The sequence below is a fragment of the Bombus terrestris genome, chromosome 2, assembly GCF_910591885.1.
Source record: "Bombus terrestris chromosome 2, iyBomTerr1.2, whole genome shotgun sequence".
NCBI classification, from domain to species: Eukaryota; Metazoa; Arthropoda; class Insecta; order Hymenoptera; family Apidae; genus Bombus; species Bombus terrestris.
The window spans coordinates 7353012-7367402 of NC_063270.1; the positions used below are offsets into that span (position 1 = coordinate 7353012).

The 14391-nt window shown below is 36.9% G+C and overlaps 1 protein-coding gene across 2 annotated transcripts in view; it reads left to right on the forward strand.

Moving 5' to 3' along the window:
- Positions 1-14391, forward strand: part of LOC100647567 (semaphorin-1A) — a 374093-nt gene that overhangs the window by 306550 nt on the left and 53152 nt on the right. For both annotated transcript variants that reach the window (XM_012316166.3, XM_012316186.3), the window contains exon 6: positions 1404-1491. In XM_012316166.3, the coding sequence (XP_012171556.1) occupies positions 1404-1491 (88 nt within the window). The remainder of the gene's footprint in view (positions 1-1403; positions 1492-14391) is intronic.

The following is a 14391-nucleotide window of genomic DNA, read 5'->3' on the forward strand; positions in this document are numbered from 1 at the left end:
AATTCGCGTCGTGAAGTTGTAATTGCGCGATATTGTTCCTTCAAATTAAAAAGATTCGGATGCGAAAGGTAAACAAATTTAATCTTTGCGCTGTCTTCTCCCTTTCCCCCTTTTGCGGTGTTCTCTGTAGATTCGTTTCTCTCGATGGATATCTTGCTGCAAAGTTTTATTAATATTTCTACTGTACTAATAATAACAGAGTTATGCGTTAAAACGAAGTAGGACGGTAGTCGAGCCGAGTTTCACATGAACATCGTCGTTCTTTATTGGTTGATTTTTTTTTATTAGAAATCAGATTGAAAAAGGCCACTTTACTGGAGAAAATTTCTGTCAAAGAAATTTCCCTGGGGTACTAACCAAGGTATGTAACTTGGACCAGAGTTAACTACATGAAACACTTCATATACTGTGCGCTCGACTTCGATTAATAGTTAGGTGGTACATTGAATCGAATTGATCGAATTGGCGTTAACTAATACGATTGTGCTCATAGTATAGAATTCGAGGTAGCTGGTAAGTTGGTTTCTCCAACTTAATCGAATTCCCTTCTTAAAACGTTGTTACGCGGTATACGTTGCGAACAATTCTACAAAAGTGCATTGCCTTTCGATTCTTTCCGCGTTCCCTAAAAACTAGATCGATGTTAATAGATTAAACTTTCCTTGATAATATAATAAACAACGTGTACGAAAGAACCGAGGGTAATTAAGAAATGTTCAAAGTCGAACACATAGTCGTATTTTTGAAAGCTTGCAAAAGCTTGAAAACAAGTCACTGTTTTTTGTATATTCCATACCAACGAACTAACGAACAAACAATAAAACTGTACGAAACAAGCTCTTTACGCTTCATTAGGAAGTTGGAAATGCTGCATGAAATATTCATTTCTCCGGGCCAGCATCCTAATTTCTTGATATGCAAAACAGAGGGACTTCGTTAAAAGAAAACGGGGGAAAAAAAAGAAATGAAAGGGAAGGAGGACAGGAACCGCGGCTAAACATTGTACGAGCGTTTCTGCACCTCGCCGAAAAATAAGGTCGTTTTCTAAACAGGAAATACGATTCCTTGGAATTGCGTGACTCACCCTCTATCTTCATTTTTCTATTCCTGGCGGTTTACTTCCGATCGTGGCGTAAGCATGGAACGACTATGAAAATCTGTAAAATGTAATAAGAACGCTGATCCGTAACGTTCATCGCGAACGTTTCTGTAATTACAAGGAAAAAAGGTGTTTGGAGCGGCTAGTGGAAGTTAATGAAGCGATCAAGACGTTAAGTCGTCGTAGAAGTTGGCGCACATGCAACGCTGTTAACTACCGCGAAATACGATTGTTGACCACCGAACGAAAAGGTGCGAGTTTCTCACGCGATTTCTAACGTTGATATTTGCGATTCGTGTTTCAGGATGGAGCGTACGCGCAGGAAAGCGATATGGATGGACTGGGACTGTGCCCTTACGATCCACGGCACAACAGCACTGCGGTGTTCGTCGGTGAGTTAGAATCAAATATATCTTCTTATTTATTTGCAGCGAAATATCGCGTAAAAATGTCTGCTCGAATGAAATGCGATAAATGGTTGCGGAAAATCCTTGTCGTATTGTTATCTAGCAATGGAATTTATTTTACGGATCTGCCTACGTAATGTGCCTTCTACGTATGTATGTTCTTTCGAGCTTATTCGAGAATTTCAAGGGTTTTGCAAAGCGTAAGAAGAATTTTGACAAAACGTCTATAAGTTTACCGGGAACGATTCATGGAAAATTGTGGTAGAGGCAAGCGAACGACGAGAAACGAAGGTTAGCATCGAAAATGAATATGGAAATCAGCAGTTGTCCGAGAAGGGAACGGTTGAACTATTTTAGGGTTGCCGTGCGACGATACGATCGTTTTGCGTAACAATTTCGCTGGGTTTCGCGATCACGGAGAACGATAAGAAAATACCTTTTTATGCATAAAAGGGGGGCACGTTTTAAAGGAGTTTGTTCTTCTGGGAATTTCAGGAGCTTACGGCAAAGTAGGTAACTTTCTTTCCGTTGAATCGCGTTTCGTACGAGAAGGCATACATCCCTTTTCTAAACGTCTAGCGAATTAAAAAGATTATCGTATCGCCGATATTAGAACTATGCTTTTCTAGGCTCAGTTTAGTATGTCGCCCACTCTATGAAAATTTCAATGAAAAATCTCTCTATACCTGTACGTTGATCCCATCGTTTGCTCCAAACCAAACCAAACCAAAACCAAATGCCTAGTATCGTAACAAAGATTAGAGTTAACGAGAGATAAAAAGTAACAAACTTTTAATTTTATCGGTGTGGATAAATGTTCGTCAAACGCTTAGCTTCCCTTCGAACTGTCTGTTTCGCAAACGGTTAAAGAAATCGACGGTTCTTTAGCCAAGGATTTCAGATGGCGACAGAGTCCTTCGAGCCTGAAGCGTGTTCTTTGAGAAGAATGTTTCGATGTTTCGCCAGCATCGTACTTATTGTTAGTTTCATCAGGACTCTGAGAATTCGCCGATACTGTATAATGTATAAGATCTCTTGGATCCCTAACGAAGTTAGCTACGATACTGGCGAAACTTGGAAACAGTGTTCCAAAAGGGTATAGGGTTTACACCCGTAAACCTCTAACAGTTTTAACTACAAGAACCCTAAGGATCTCGTTTAAAGAAAATTCGATTCTACCATCGAATAACTATATTCTGTTGAATTGTGTTAGCTGCAGTTCGCTCGCTGTATAAATAAGTATCTTTCTCGCGATACTTACTCTATGACCTGAGAGACGATCGAGCGTCTACGACATTTCGAAATTCCATGGTTATTACGGTTTTTATTGCAATTATTTTACTGCGAACAAGAGAAACTATGGGAAACTGTACACGGTGACGTACAAAGTAATTTTGTTCTCGAAAACGTTTCAGAAAAATCGTTTGCTTTTAGAAAAATCATTCGACGTGACGCGTTACGAAACCAACAAAACGTTTTTGCCTCGTAGTGCATAGGCAAAAGTTGCTACAAAACTTTCTGATTACCAATTGCATATTTAACGAAACACGTAGTCGCAGATTTGAGAAGCGGACGGTCGCATGGCTTTGACGACAGAAGCAAAGAGCAACGGTTGCTCTCTCTCTCTCTCTCTCTCTCTCTTTCTCTTTCGAATGACCCGATCGCTCTACATGTGCATACATACGTATAAATACGCGGATGGAGCACAGTGACCGAGTCACGAATCACTTCTGGCTTTTGACACGTGTACGCGTGCAACCCGCTGTTGCCACGCGGTATATGCAACAACACGCTGCCTCTTCGCGAGTTTGATAAACACGCTGGACTCGTCATCTCTGCCGTCACCCCGAATTTCCCTGAAACAGCGTACGATCGTTTACGAAATGGTCTACAACGCTCTGCTATACGGATTTTTCGCGTGATTATGAACGTCGGGTCTTATCGGCAGATATAGCGTCATGGTTAAAGTATGGTATGGAGATCATGGCTAAAAACGAGTTTCACTGGAGCACAGACATATCGAGTATAAAAAAGAAATGTTTAATAACTCTTATTAGCTTTAATGATCTTGAAGTTGGTGAAAGAGAAATGTATTTTGCTTATAACGCACCAAAGGACGGAAATAAAAATTACGTTAAACGAGTAGGTATGCGATAGAAATAATCGGTGATTTTACGTAAGCAGTGTTTTATTGGAAAAGAGGATTGCTCATTGCTTCATTACCGCAGAAACGATGCATCTGATTCGAGAATGTGTTCATGCCATGACGTAGGTGGTATAACGCGTGTAAAACGAACTGAAATTAAATGTAATTTATTATTAAATCGTTTAGAAAGAATTCTTCTGCGTCGATTGGAATATTTTTCTAACAGTGATTATTTTATTAACCTTGTTACAAGGAAGTCCTATCGTTTATTTCGAAATTCAGGGAATTGATTTTTTGTTGACGTGCAAATTTTGCCGATATCTTTTTCGAGAAGCAGAAACAGTGGGTGTTTGAACAAAATATATATTACTTGATAAAGTAGTAATTCTACAGAAATGTACTTTAACTTCTGCTTAAATCTCGTCATGAGCTTCTCAACAGCTCGATAGTTTTCCCAATACGGTGGAAGTAGTTAATATTAATACGATTCTTATCTTTCGTTTAAGCTGGATATTCTCTGTAGCGAAGTTGGCATAAAAAAATTGTTCGTTAATATCTAAACGCCAAGAATTCTTGTTCTCCGGCGAATCTTCAACGTTACGTAATCGATTGAATTAATCTGATAATGATTTTAATCAATTTTAACAAATAATTTTAATAAAAAAAACTCGCATATAGCGATTGGCATTTTGAGTGACAATTAAGTTAAGAGAAATAAAAAGACGCGGAATTTTTGACAAAGTTATTCGAACAACACAGAAATGCATAATACGCGTATGTGACGCTTGGACGTAATCGACAGCCGTCCATCACGCGCTACCACCGTTTTGTTTAACAAGTTGCGTAGCCCACGTTCGGCTAATTTATGCTAAACGAACTGTTCTTATCGCAGTGAATAAATAACGCGTCTCGACGCTGCCTACATTTTGCGAATCTACAACGATTCGTTCTGGTCGGAGCGCGATCGCGACTGTAACTGAGTTTTCAGAGCGTAACAAATACCGCGATTATCCCTTTTTTCTTGCTGTTCGCTTATTATTCCCGATATTTCTCTAAATCCCGTAGTTACTTTTTCTATTTGATATATCATACACACAGGAAAAAGAGAAATTTTTAAATAGAGAATATATCGCATAAAAATACAGCGCGTTATTTTCGTAATTTTATTCACAGCCGAAGATATCTCTCCTTTAAACGAAGATAAATCTGTAGAGGACTTGTGTAGAGGATGTTTGATCGTGAGATTTATTAGACGAGATTGCTCGTCGTTGAAACCGTCAAATATATTTAAAACAGTTAAATAAATTAGTATACAGACAATATTTGCTGAGATGATTTGAATTGTCCTCTAGCTCGCGTGCCGCTACAAATCTTAACAGCCTGATTCTTCGGTTTCGTTATCAAACGATATTTCATGGCACAGGCTGTGCGTAATTCGCTTATAAAATTATGTTAGGTTGTCCGAAAAGTTTCTTTCGTTTAATAAGGTGATAATACATAAGCAACAATTTCTGTTTTATATTATTTCATTGAATTAGGTGTAATCCAGTTCGTTCTATTTCTATTATTACGTTCGTGCATAATTCAATAAATTAATATAAAACAAAAAACATTGTGCGTCTATTATTTCTTTATAAAATAAAAGAAACTTTTCGGACAACCTAATAATATCTTCCCCGGATCTTGTGAATAGAAAGTTATATAAAAAATACGAAATTGATAGTAATAATTATAATTAATAAATAATCATATATATAAATATATCTATAAGTAATAACAAATATTAGTAATAATCGAACAAATTCGGTTTAAAAACCACGTAGTCTTGCTTGGAAGTTATTATAGTAGATATTATAATAGAAGATACTACGGTAGAAGCGATTGCGTTATTTACGCGTGCAGTCTTTCCTATCGTTAATAAGGCAAACGTGTATGCGAATGTGTCGGCCATATCGAACATGTGGCGTCAATGAGCTTCAACAAAGGAGAAATATGCGGAAGTACAGTGTGGTTACATCGTTCGTGGCATATCGATATCTTGCGTGAAAGTCATGTCACGAACGAACACGTATGAAGAAATCGCTGACTGTGAGGCTTTTATAAAGAAACATAGGAAAATGGTGAAAAAGATGAGCCGAATTCATTAGATTTATCAAGTTACGTTCGCTGGACGTAAGTTTCTTTTTAACCGTAACAACGTTTCTTTAAAACGCGGCTGCAAAATCTACTTTATCTTTGCTGTCTTATGCTCTACTATGCTTTGTAGTTCGTACGCGGTAAGTCCTGCTTGTAGACATACGAAGACAGTCACGAACGCAGCTTCAGAGTTTCCATTTTCTTTCCTGAAATATATCTTACTTTATGCCTGTAAAATTAACCTACGCGATTACCTTGATTCCACCACCCGCCATTATTTCAACCACAAGGAGAGAGCCTCGATTTTTTAACACTAGAATTACCGACATTTGAGACATAGCTATCTCTAATAAAACCATTCAAAATGATTTTCAAAAATACGTAATAGTAGAATATTTTTATATTTACTGATTTATTATTATCTTACAAAAGGAGCTCCATATTGTGAAATCATAAAAACTATATAATAACAACTATAATAATAACAGTAAGTACAATAATGGAGAATATTTAGTAGCAAAATCTTTGATAACAAGAGTATTAAAATGAATTTCCATTGGTAAATATAAGAAGTATAATATAATAATAAGCGTAATGGAATAAATGAAATACAAATATAACTTGAATTATTAGGTGCAAAAGTTATTATTTGTCATATTTCTTATAAACGTGAATGTTCTTCTGCGTGCATTTTCCGCATACATATTTTTTACAAACATTGCAAATGATGGTGGTCTTATTATTATTACAGTACCCTATTTGATACCATTTGCGTGAATAAGGTGAGTTCTTTGACGTACTTCGGATCTCAGATGCTCTTTGTTCTATCCGTGATTTTTCATTGTCAGCGGCAAGTTCATCTGCTAATTGAAACATAAAATCTTTTCTGGATATCTGCTTACCTGTAGTTTCCTTATATAAAATCCAGGAATCTACGTCAGCTAAATCTAAAATATTAAAGCAATGTTCTTGCCATGTATTTAGTGTTCTTACCTCACAGGAATACAAAATGCCGATCAATTAATCGTTTCCTTGATCATCTGGGTCAATTATCACGTTTTGTACGAAGCCAGCAGCAGTCTTAGTACGTTTGAACGAGCATGTACATGCAACATAGTGATTGAGGATTATTTACAAGGATGTTGTCTCTCAGGAAGAATCGAACACGAAAGGAAATATGAATCGGTGCAACGTGTATCGTTATTAGTATCACCAAACGAAAATGATAAGAATTATGCCAACTTCGATAATTTGATGGATAATATTATTTTGTTACTTGCGTACACTAAATACTTGCAATTTGTTAGCGTCTGTAAAAATGTTGTGAATATTCCAGTGGACAAAAAGATCGTGTCATGTTGTACACTATGGTAAGAGCTACGAGAATACACGTGGTCGTGAGTTACGAACAATATGAAAAAGAAGAAGAAAATTAGAAAGGAAATGAAAAAGCAGTTTGTATGATAGGCATTAACCAGAAACGAACGTTTGTGGTAAATAAACCAGGTACCACATACGTACGTGTAGAGTATGCATACTTTCGATAGTATCGTTAATGCAAAATATGCAGAAATATTATGTATCTTGTATCCAATACAACGAAAATATTTGTCATTATCATCTAATAACAAAATCCGCAATCACTTAGTTGCCAACCCAATACAAACGATATAACAATCGATATCGCGTAGTCGAATGTATATCGCGTTCAATGAATTAGACTTTTAACGAACGAAATCTATATGATATGATACGACCTTTAGTTTTCTAGAAAATTGCCCACGATTTCAATATTTTCACGCCATATACGAGGAGGAGTTTGAAGGAAAAGTCTTCCAAGTCACAAAATCTTTAATTTGAAAATTTTTTGGATGAGATTAAACCCGGTACAAAAATATATCTAACATCTACAATGTATTATACTGCACATATTTGTAAAGGTCAAAAATTTATAACGAAATCCTCTATTTTAATACAGATGGCACGTAGATATAATTTCCTGGATCTACGAGAATTTTAGACAAAAATTACTCTCGTACTACCTTGCGTCGGATTCTTGGGATAAATACGTTGTTCGAATCTCGGCTGTTTGCCTATAGCATAAATACATAGATGAAATTTCACAAGCGGAATCGAAGATTCTCGTAGATGCGAACCTGGTACGTTTAATGAAAATTAGACTATTTTTTCAGCTCATTCGAATCGCGTACAAACGGCGAACGCGAGCGGAAAATTTAAATATTATTCCAAATGTAAGTGAAGTTTTCACGGTAACGAAGTTATTCACGGCCAACAATTACGAGTTTTCGCGTGGAAAATTCCGAAAAGCCTAGAAAGCGTCGCTTTAAACCGGAGGACCGCGAACTTCCGCCGAGAGACGCGATGATATTTTGTAAAGCGCTCGAGTCTACTAGACTAAAAGTTTTTCCACTGCCTTTTTTTTACCTGTTTCAATCTAATTTTAAGATTAAGGTATTCTTAACCGCGCGCTCTTTCGTTCGTACGCGATAGGTAAACGACGAGCCATCGTATAACCAAATCTGTAAAATACAACTTCACAGTAACTACAAATACGAAGGAAAAGATATCTAAGGTCCCTGGACGCGGATAATGGCCTAATGCTAGTTTTCGTTTCGATAGTTCTGTATCGTGTATATCTTGTTTACAAGTAATACATCTTAATTTTTGCATTTAACCAACGCGATAGGCGGAGGCTGGTGCACATAAAACTAGCTTGCGTGACTGAATCGCATGTTAGGCGACCTACTCCAGAAAAAGAAAAGATACGGAGCCCAGTGTAATTCAGCCACAATGTACGACAAAGAAATATGCAGAAGCGTGACGCGGTTGTATCATCGTCGCACGATATGTAGTTCGTCACGCGGGATAGCCGCGAATTTTTCCGTCCTCTTCACAGGCCAACGTCTTCTGATATTATTAAATTACCCTTCGAAAATTTCCCTGCTAAATGCCCTGTGCTCTGTTTTCCTACGGTCGTTTTAAACATCGTTCTCATATCAATGAGAAAATCGAAGATAGGAAGGAAAATGCAAATTCTACGAAACTGTGTGGAATTACCTTCATTTTTGTCCTCATGTTCCATTTACGGTTTCCTACATACACGTGTACGTGCAAACACGTTATTAAACAATTTGAATATGTATATGGTAACTCGCATAATCACATATATTTCTAGGAAACCTCAACTATCTTAAAATAATGTTTCGTCCGAGATACGAGATGGTAGTGGAATTTAGACGATAGGAGAAAAATCTTGAGATACGTGTACGTTTAGCGAAACGAACGTTATTGTACAATATTATTTAACATTTAATAAATTTTGAAGATTTTTCTGATGATTCGTGGTAAAAGCTAGTAGCTATCGCATCGAACGAAGCTACTTTTCATATTTGTGATTTATTATGTTAATTAATTAACGTTGTCGTTCTCCTACATTATTTTTATGTACTTTGGTTAATTACACTGCGATGAATATTCCAGTTAATAACATGTTAACATGAATTTTATTATAATATTTTTAGAGGAATACTGTATATTTATTACTACATTTTCATATACGGTGATAGAGCGAACTGATTTATGAATATACGATGTACGATGATGGATTTGCTCTCAAAAAATCTGTACTATTACACAGGAAAAGACGTATGGTTTCACTTAGAGAGATACAGGTAATCCTGATTGGCTGAAAGAAAAATTACTTTTAAAAAAGATTATCGCTAAACCTCATTCGGCGCCGTACGGAACTGCCAACTTTCGCCTATAATGTTTTCTTGTATTTTTAGCAACAAAGAAGATAATTAGATGTCCTGATTTTGATGGATCGCTCTTTATATAGGATTGTTGGAAAATATGATAAACCGAAGCTATTTCCAAGGTATACATTGTAAATGCAGACTTTCTCTACAAGGTGAGATGTAACTTTCGTTAGAAATAGTCGCCAGACTCGAGTACAGAGAGTGTAACTTATGGATTATGCAGAGTCAGATAATTTATCCATCCGTGTCAACGTAATTTAGATATTTCATTTTTTAAACTTGCTACCAAGCACGGCGATATCATTTTTAATCGTAAGCTATCGCTTCGGTTCATTTCATAAAACAACGATATAACGACGTTTATTAAACTTCGTCCAAGATTCTACCAACGTATCCTAATTTCTTCCGCGAAGCTTATCCCGAAAATAGACGTTCGATTAACTCGACTATCGAGCGATTTCTTTTTTCCAACTCTTATCTAACCGACGTATTTTTAATCCGTTTTTCGAATGAAAATCACCAACATAGTAGACTATACATTATTTTCAATGAAGAACACGGTATTTAGAACGCGAGTTGAGAGACCGTCCGAACATGACGCGTTCAACGTAATCTTGATATGACGTAAATTTCAAACGTTCTAGAAACGGTAAATAGCAGATAAATTCGAAAATTACAGTCGGAAAAACTCGGCGACCACAAAGTGACGCTAATTTCAGCACAAACCGCGAGAGAAGTCATCCTACGCGTCCTAAAACTCTGTTTGACCGCGTAACCAAACGAACGTTCACCGTCAGCGTTTCGATATGCCTGTCACCAGGTTTTCTTATTTCATTGTGTTATATGAAAGAAGAGAAATGGACTCGCTTGCGCCGTCTCTATTTCCTGGTTTAGTTTCGTATGACGAGCCAAGAATGGCACAGAGTACGTATTTTCTGCGTAAATTGTCATTATTCGATTTATTTTCCCAAAATGAAAGAGGTGATTTAGATTAAAGCGATATAAACAAACTGGTATTTTGATCAAAAGGACATACGCGTCCAGCGATGGTTTTTCGCCTGTTAATAAATGGAATAAACGAACGCAAACAATAGACTGCAGTTATCGGTGATTTAATCGATGCACGTTGCTAACTATAGTCGTTCGAAGCTACGAAATTGCCAAAAAAAAAAAAAAAAAAAAAAAGAAGAAGAAGAGGACATAATCGTCGAATTATAAATGAACATGGAACGACTAACTGGATAGCGCGTTCTATCTTCCGACAAAACTCATTCTGAAACATTAGGGTACAAGTGTACAGGTGTGAAATAAACGGTGAAATATGCCATTTCGCGAAATAAGAAAATATATCGACAACTTATGCGCGATATTTGTAATAATTCCTGTATCGGTGCGTAATATCTCTTTATCTTGTAAATAATAATCAGCACCGTGTTTTGACGTAAGCGTACAATTTCGACGAGCAACGTTTCATTAGAAATTCGCGATTACCCTCGCTATTCGAGCGTCAAGGGTGGAAAGTAGGAGGCCGAAAACTCAAACAGTAGCGGCCATAGTTGTTAAAAGTTCGGCAGAATCCCTCGGTTATAATCCCTTTAATATATATTAAAACGAAGAGAAAGAAAAGGGGATGGCGAAATGGACGACGCTGCTCGTGCCGTGTTTCGCGCTATTTAAATTTGAAATCATTCGTTTCCCCGAAACCTGAACTCGATGAATCAAAAACGTCCATTACATCAATAGGCGAATAGTATCAATGAATAGCCAGATTTTTTGAACGTTGTCCAATTATAATTGAATTGGAATTGTATAAATGTTAAATTGTAATACAACGTTAGAAAATTAAATCTACGTTCGTTATAGACGTCTTCGAGATACATACGAGATACATATTATTAGATCGTTCGAAAAGTGTCTTTCTTTTACAGACACGTTTTTTACAACGATTCATCTTTATACAAACATGGAACTTAATCTGTCGAACGTTGTAATCTTTATTTTGAGAGAACCAAATGGATGCGTAATTTGATAAAATAATATAAAACAGAAAATGTGCATCCATTATTTCCTTATGAAACGAAAGAAACTTCTCGGACGACCTCATATATACCAATTTATGAAATTTCTTGTCTGAACCATTTGTAAAGATTTTAGGATATAAAAAAAGATATTTGTACGGAATATTTACGTATAAATACGTATTATACATCGATAGTTACGATAGCGAAACATCGAACATTGTTCGTAATCAGGCTTTTTGTTCCGAACAAAATATTACCTTTATTCCACGTGCTGGGGCAAGTATTGGGTTGGCAACTAAGTGATTGCGGATTTTGTCGATTCCACCTAATGGCAAAATCGGCAATCACATAGTTGCCAACCCAATACATCGATATCCCGAATCCTGATAGACAGCAAAACCCTGTCTATTCTACGAATGTTTGATCAACTCGACTGACAAGAAGTTTCATGTTGAAAATTAATCAAAATTATCGCACGAATGGAACGCGATCGGTCAGAGACGAAGATGAGGAAGGAAAAGAGTTTGCATGCCAAGACCAACGCTATCTCGGCTTCGTGACAAAAGAGAATAGAAGACGAACAAGGTCCAAGCACGTTTTATAACGTCGTAACCGATACTTTTCCTGTCTGTTGCCTGTCGTTTTCATCTTTTTACTCCATACGTCAGAAACTGTTGGAAATATAGTGGAACGTTAGATCGCACTTCGATCACGTACCACATACGCGATAGCTTCTGCTTCTTCACGTTGCGTTCATACGGTGAAACATGCTTGGATTTTCGTTGCGGCTGAAAACTTCCGGCGTACAAGGTCGACGCGCAAGAAATCGTTTCGGAAATCGAAAACGAGAAATTTATTAGAGCAGAGATCTGTACTTTTGACTGTCAGCCTTTCCACCGAATATCTGTCTCACTGCGTCAGATGTCATAACGGCGTGCAAGTTATATTCTCTCCTCTTCCTCCCTCTTTACCCCTCCCTCTCTCCCTTTTCTTTTTTTTTCTTTTCTCTTCGTGTCATATCAATCTCGCGGCTATTATACACGAACGACGCGTTTGTCCGTAGCGAATATCGATTTCGGTGCATCGATATCTGACCAAGCCGTCTGTTGGTCGTCGATGAAGTTGTACGGGTATCAACATCAAACGATGTAAAAACGCGCGTAAGCAGGAAGATACGATTCGCGGGTTCCCCGGCTCTCGTTATCGCAAACACGTTGATGAATGACGCGTGCAATGGGCCTTCATAAATCAAGTTCCGCGCGAACATGTTAACGGAATCATAAATATTCACCACGCACGCTCTCGTGTTGCTGGTACGTTTTAATCGCCTCGGTAGTGGTACGTTCGCAAGGAGAAACGGCGGCCGACTCTTCGAACAAAGAAGAGACCTCTGAAACCAATGATCCGATTGATTGTACCTCGAGTAACTTACGTGTGATGCGTGCCGTTCGAATGCGCAACACGATTACTCAGCTGATGTAAAAACAGCAATGAGCGATCGCTGAATCGTGTTGTTGGTACGCCAGGATACATTCGGTGAAATAAATTTCCCTCGGATAATCTATCGCAGCCACATAAAGTATGTGTGTAATTTCAAATAATTAAGAGATTGTTTAGAACGCGGTTGTTCGGTAATCCTATGAAATACGTTCTATGCGTAATAGGGCATTTACATTTATTTCTGAAATTTTAGTTATTCGTAAATACGTATATAAATTATATTTTCTACGAACTTATTAACGAATGCTTATGTTATATAAAATAATCGAACCGCGTATCGAAATATATATCGAATATAATTTCGTTGTAAAGAACTTGTCATGAACGTATTATCGATATCCACGTAATTCTTTTTTTTACTGGCAGAAGGACGTTTTTATTTATCGAAGAGAAGAGATTCTGTGTGTTAATTTTCAACGGTGTAATTGAAAAATCTGTAACAGAATGCACGCAAAGTTAGAAACAATTAAAAATTGCAAACTTTTCCTGTTAGAAAGAATCTAATATTTGTTTGTACGATATATAGAACAAGTGTGAAGATTGTAATTATATGGGATAAGATTAGTAATTAGATGAGATCCTTGATGCTTACAAACTTAATTCTTCGATCATTTAAAACGAAGTTTAATTCGAATAAATTATTGCAAGTTATTAAATAAAGGAAAATTAATGTTTCGCTAATTAATTGGGCGTACTTGCAGAAGATAAAGACGTTATACTAACTTTTCGAAAACACATATCATCGCAGAGTTGTACGCGTCCTTGACAAATTGGACAATTACATGCACATAACTCGCAATTAATTCATATAACTGACATCGTGTTAGTAATTATCACATTTCATGCTATGTGGGTCACGGGTAAGCCACGACATTAACCGGAAACGTAGGAGTTTCCACTTAGCGAGGAAGGACAATAGATACTCAAATAAAATAAAAAGGAGAATAGTTAGTGACATAATACGAGTTTCATATTACGATAAGAAATATTAAATATTATTACGTGTTATAATTGAAACATTTTTCATAGTAAAGACCAGTCAAATATCGAATACAGAAATAAATTACTTATTGCACATTCTCAGAATCTGCAACATCGTTGAATCCCCTCTCGTTCAAGCAGACAGAAAAGAGGAATTCAAATGATATCTACGTATCGGGATCGATATTAAGCGTGAACAGAAATGAAACTTGCGCCAAAAAAAGATCCAATCCATTTACAAAATTATTACAAAGGGGAATTAATTTTGCCGATCCACATCTATGCTCTCTCGTGTCGTTGTTCGAATCATAAAACGATTGAA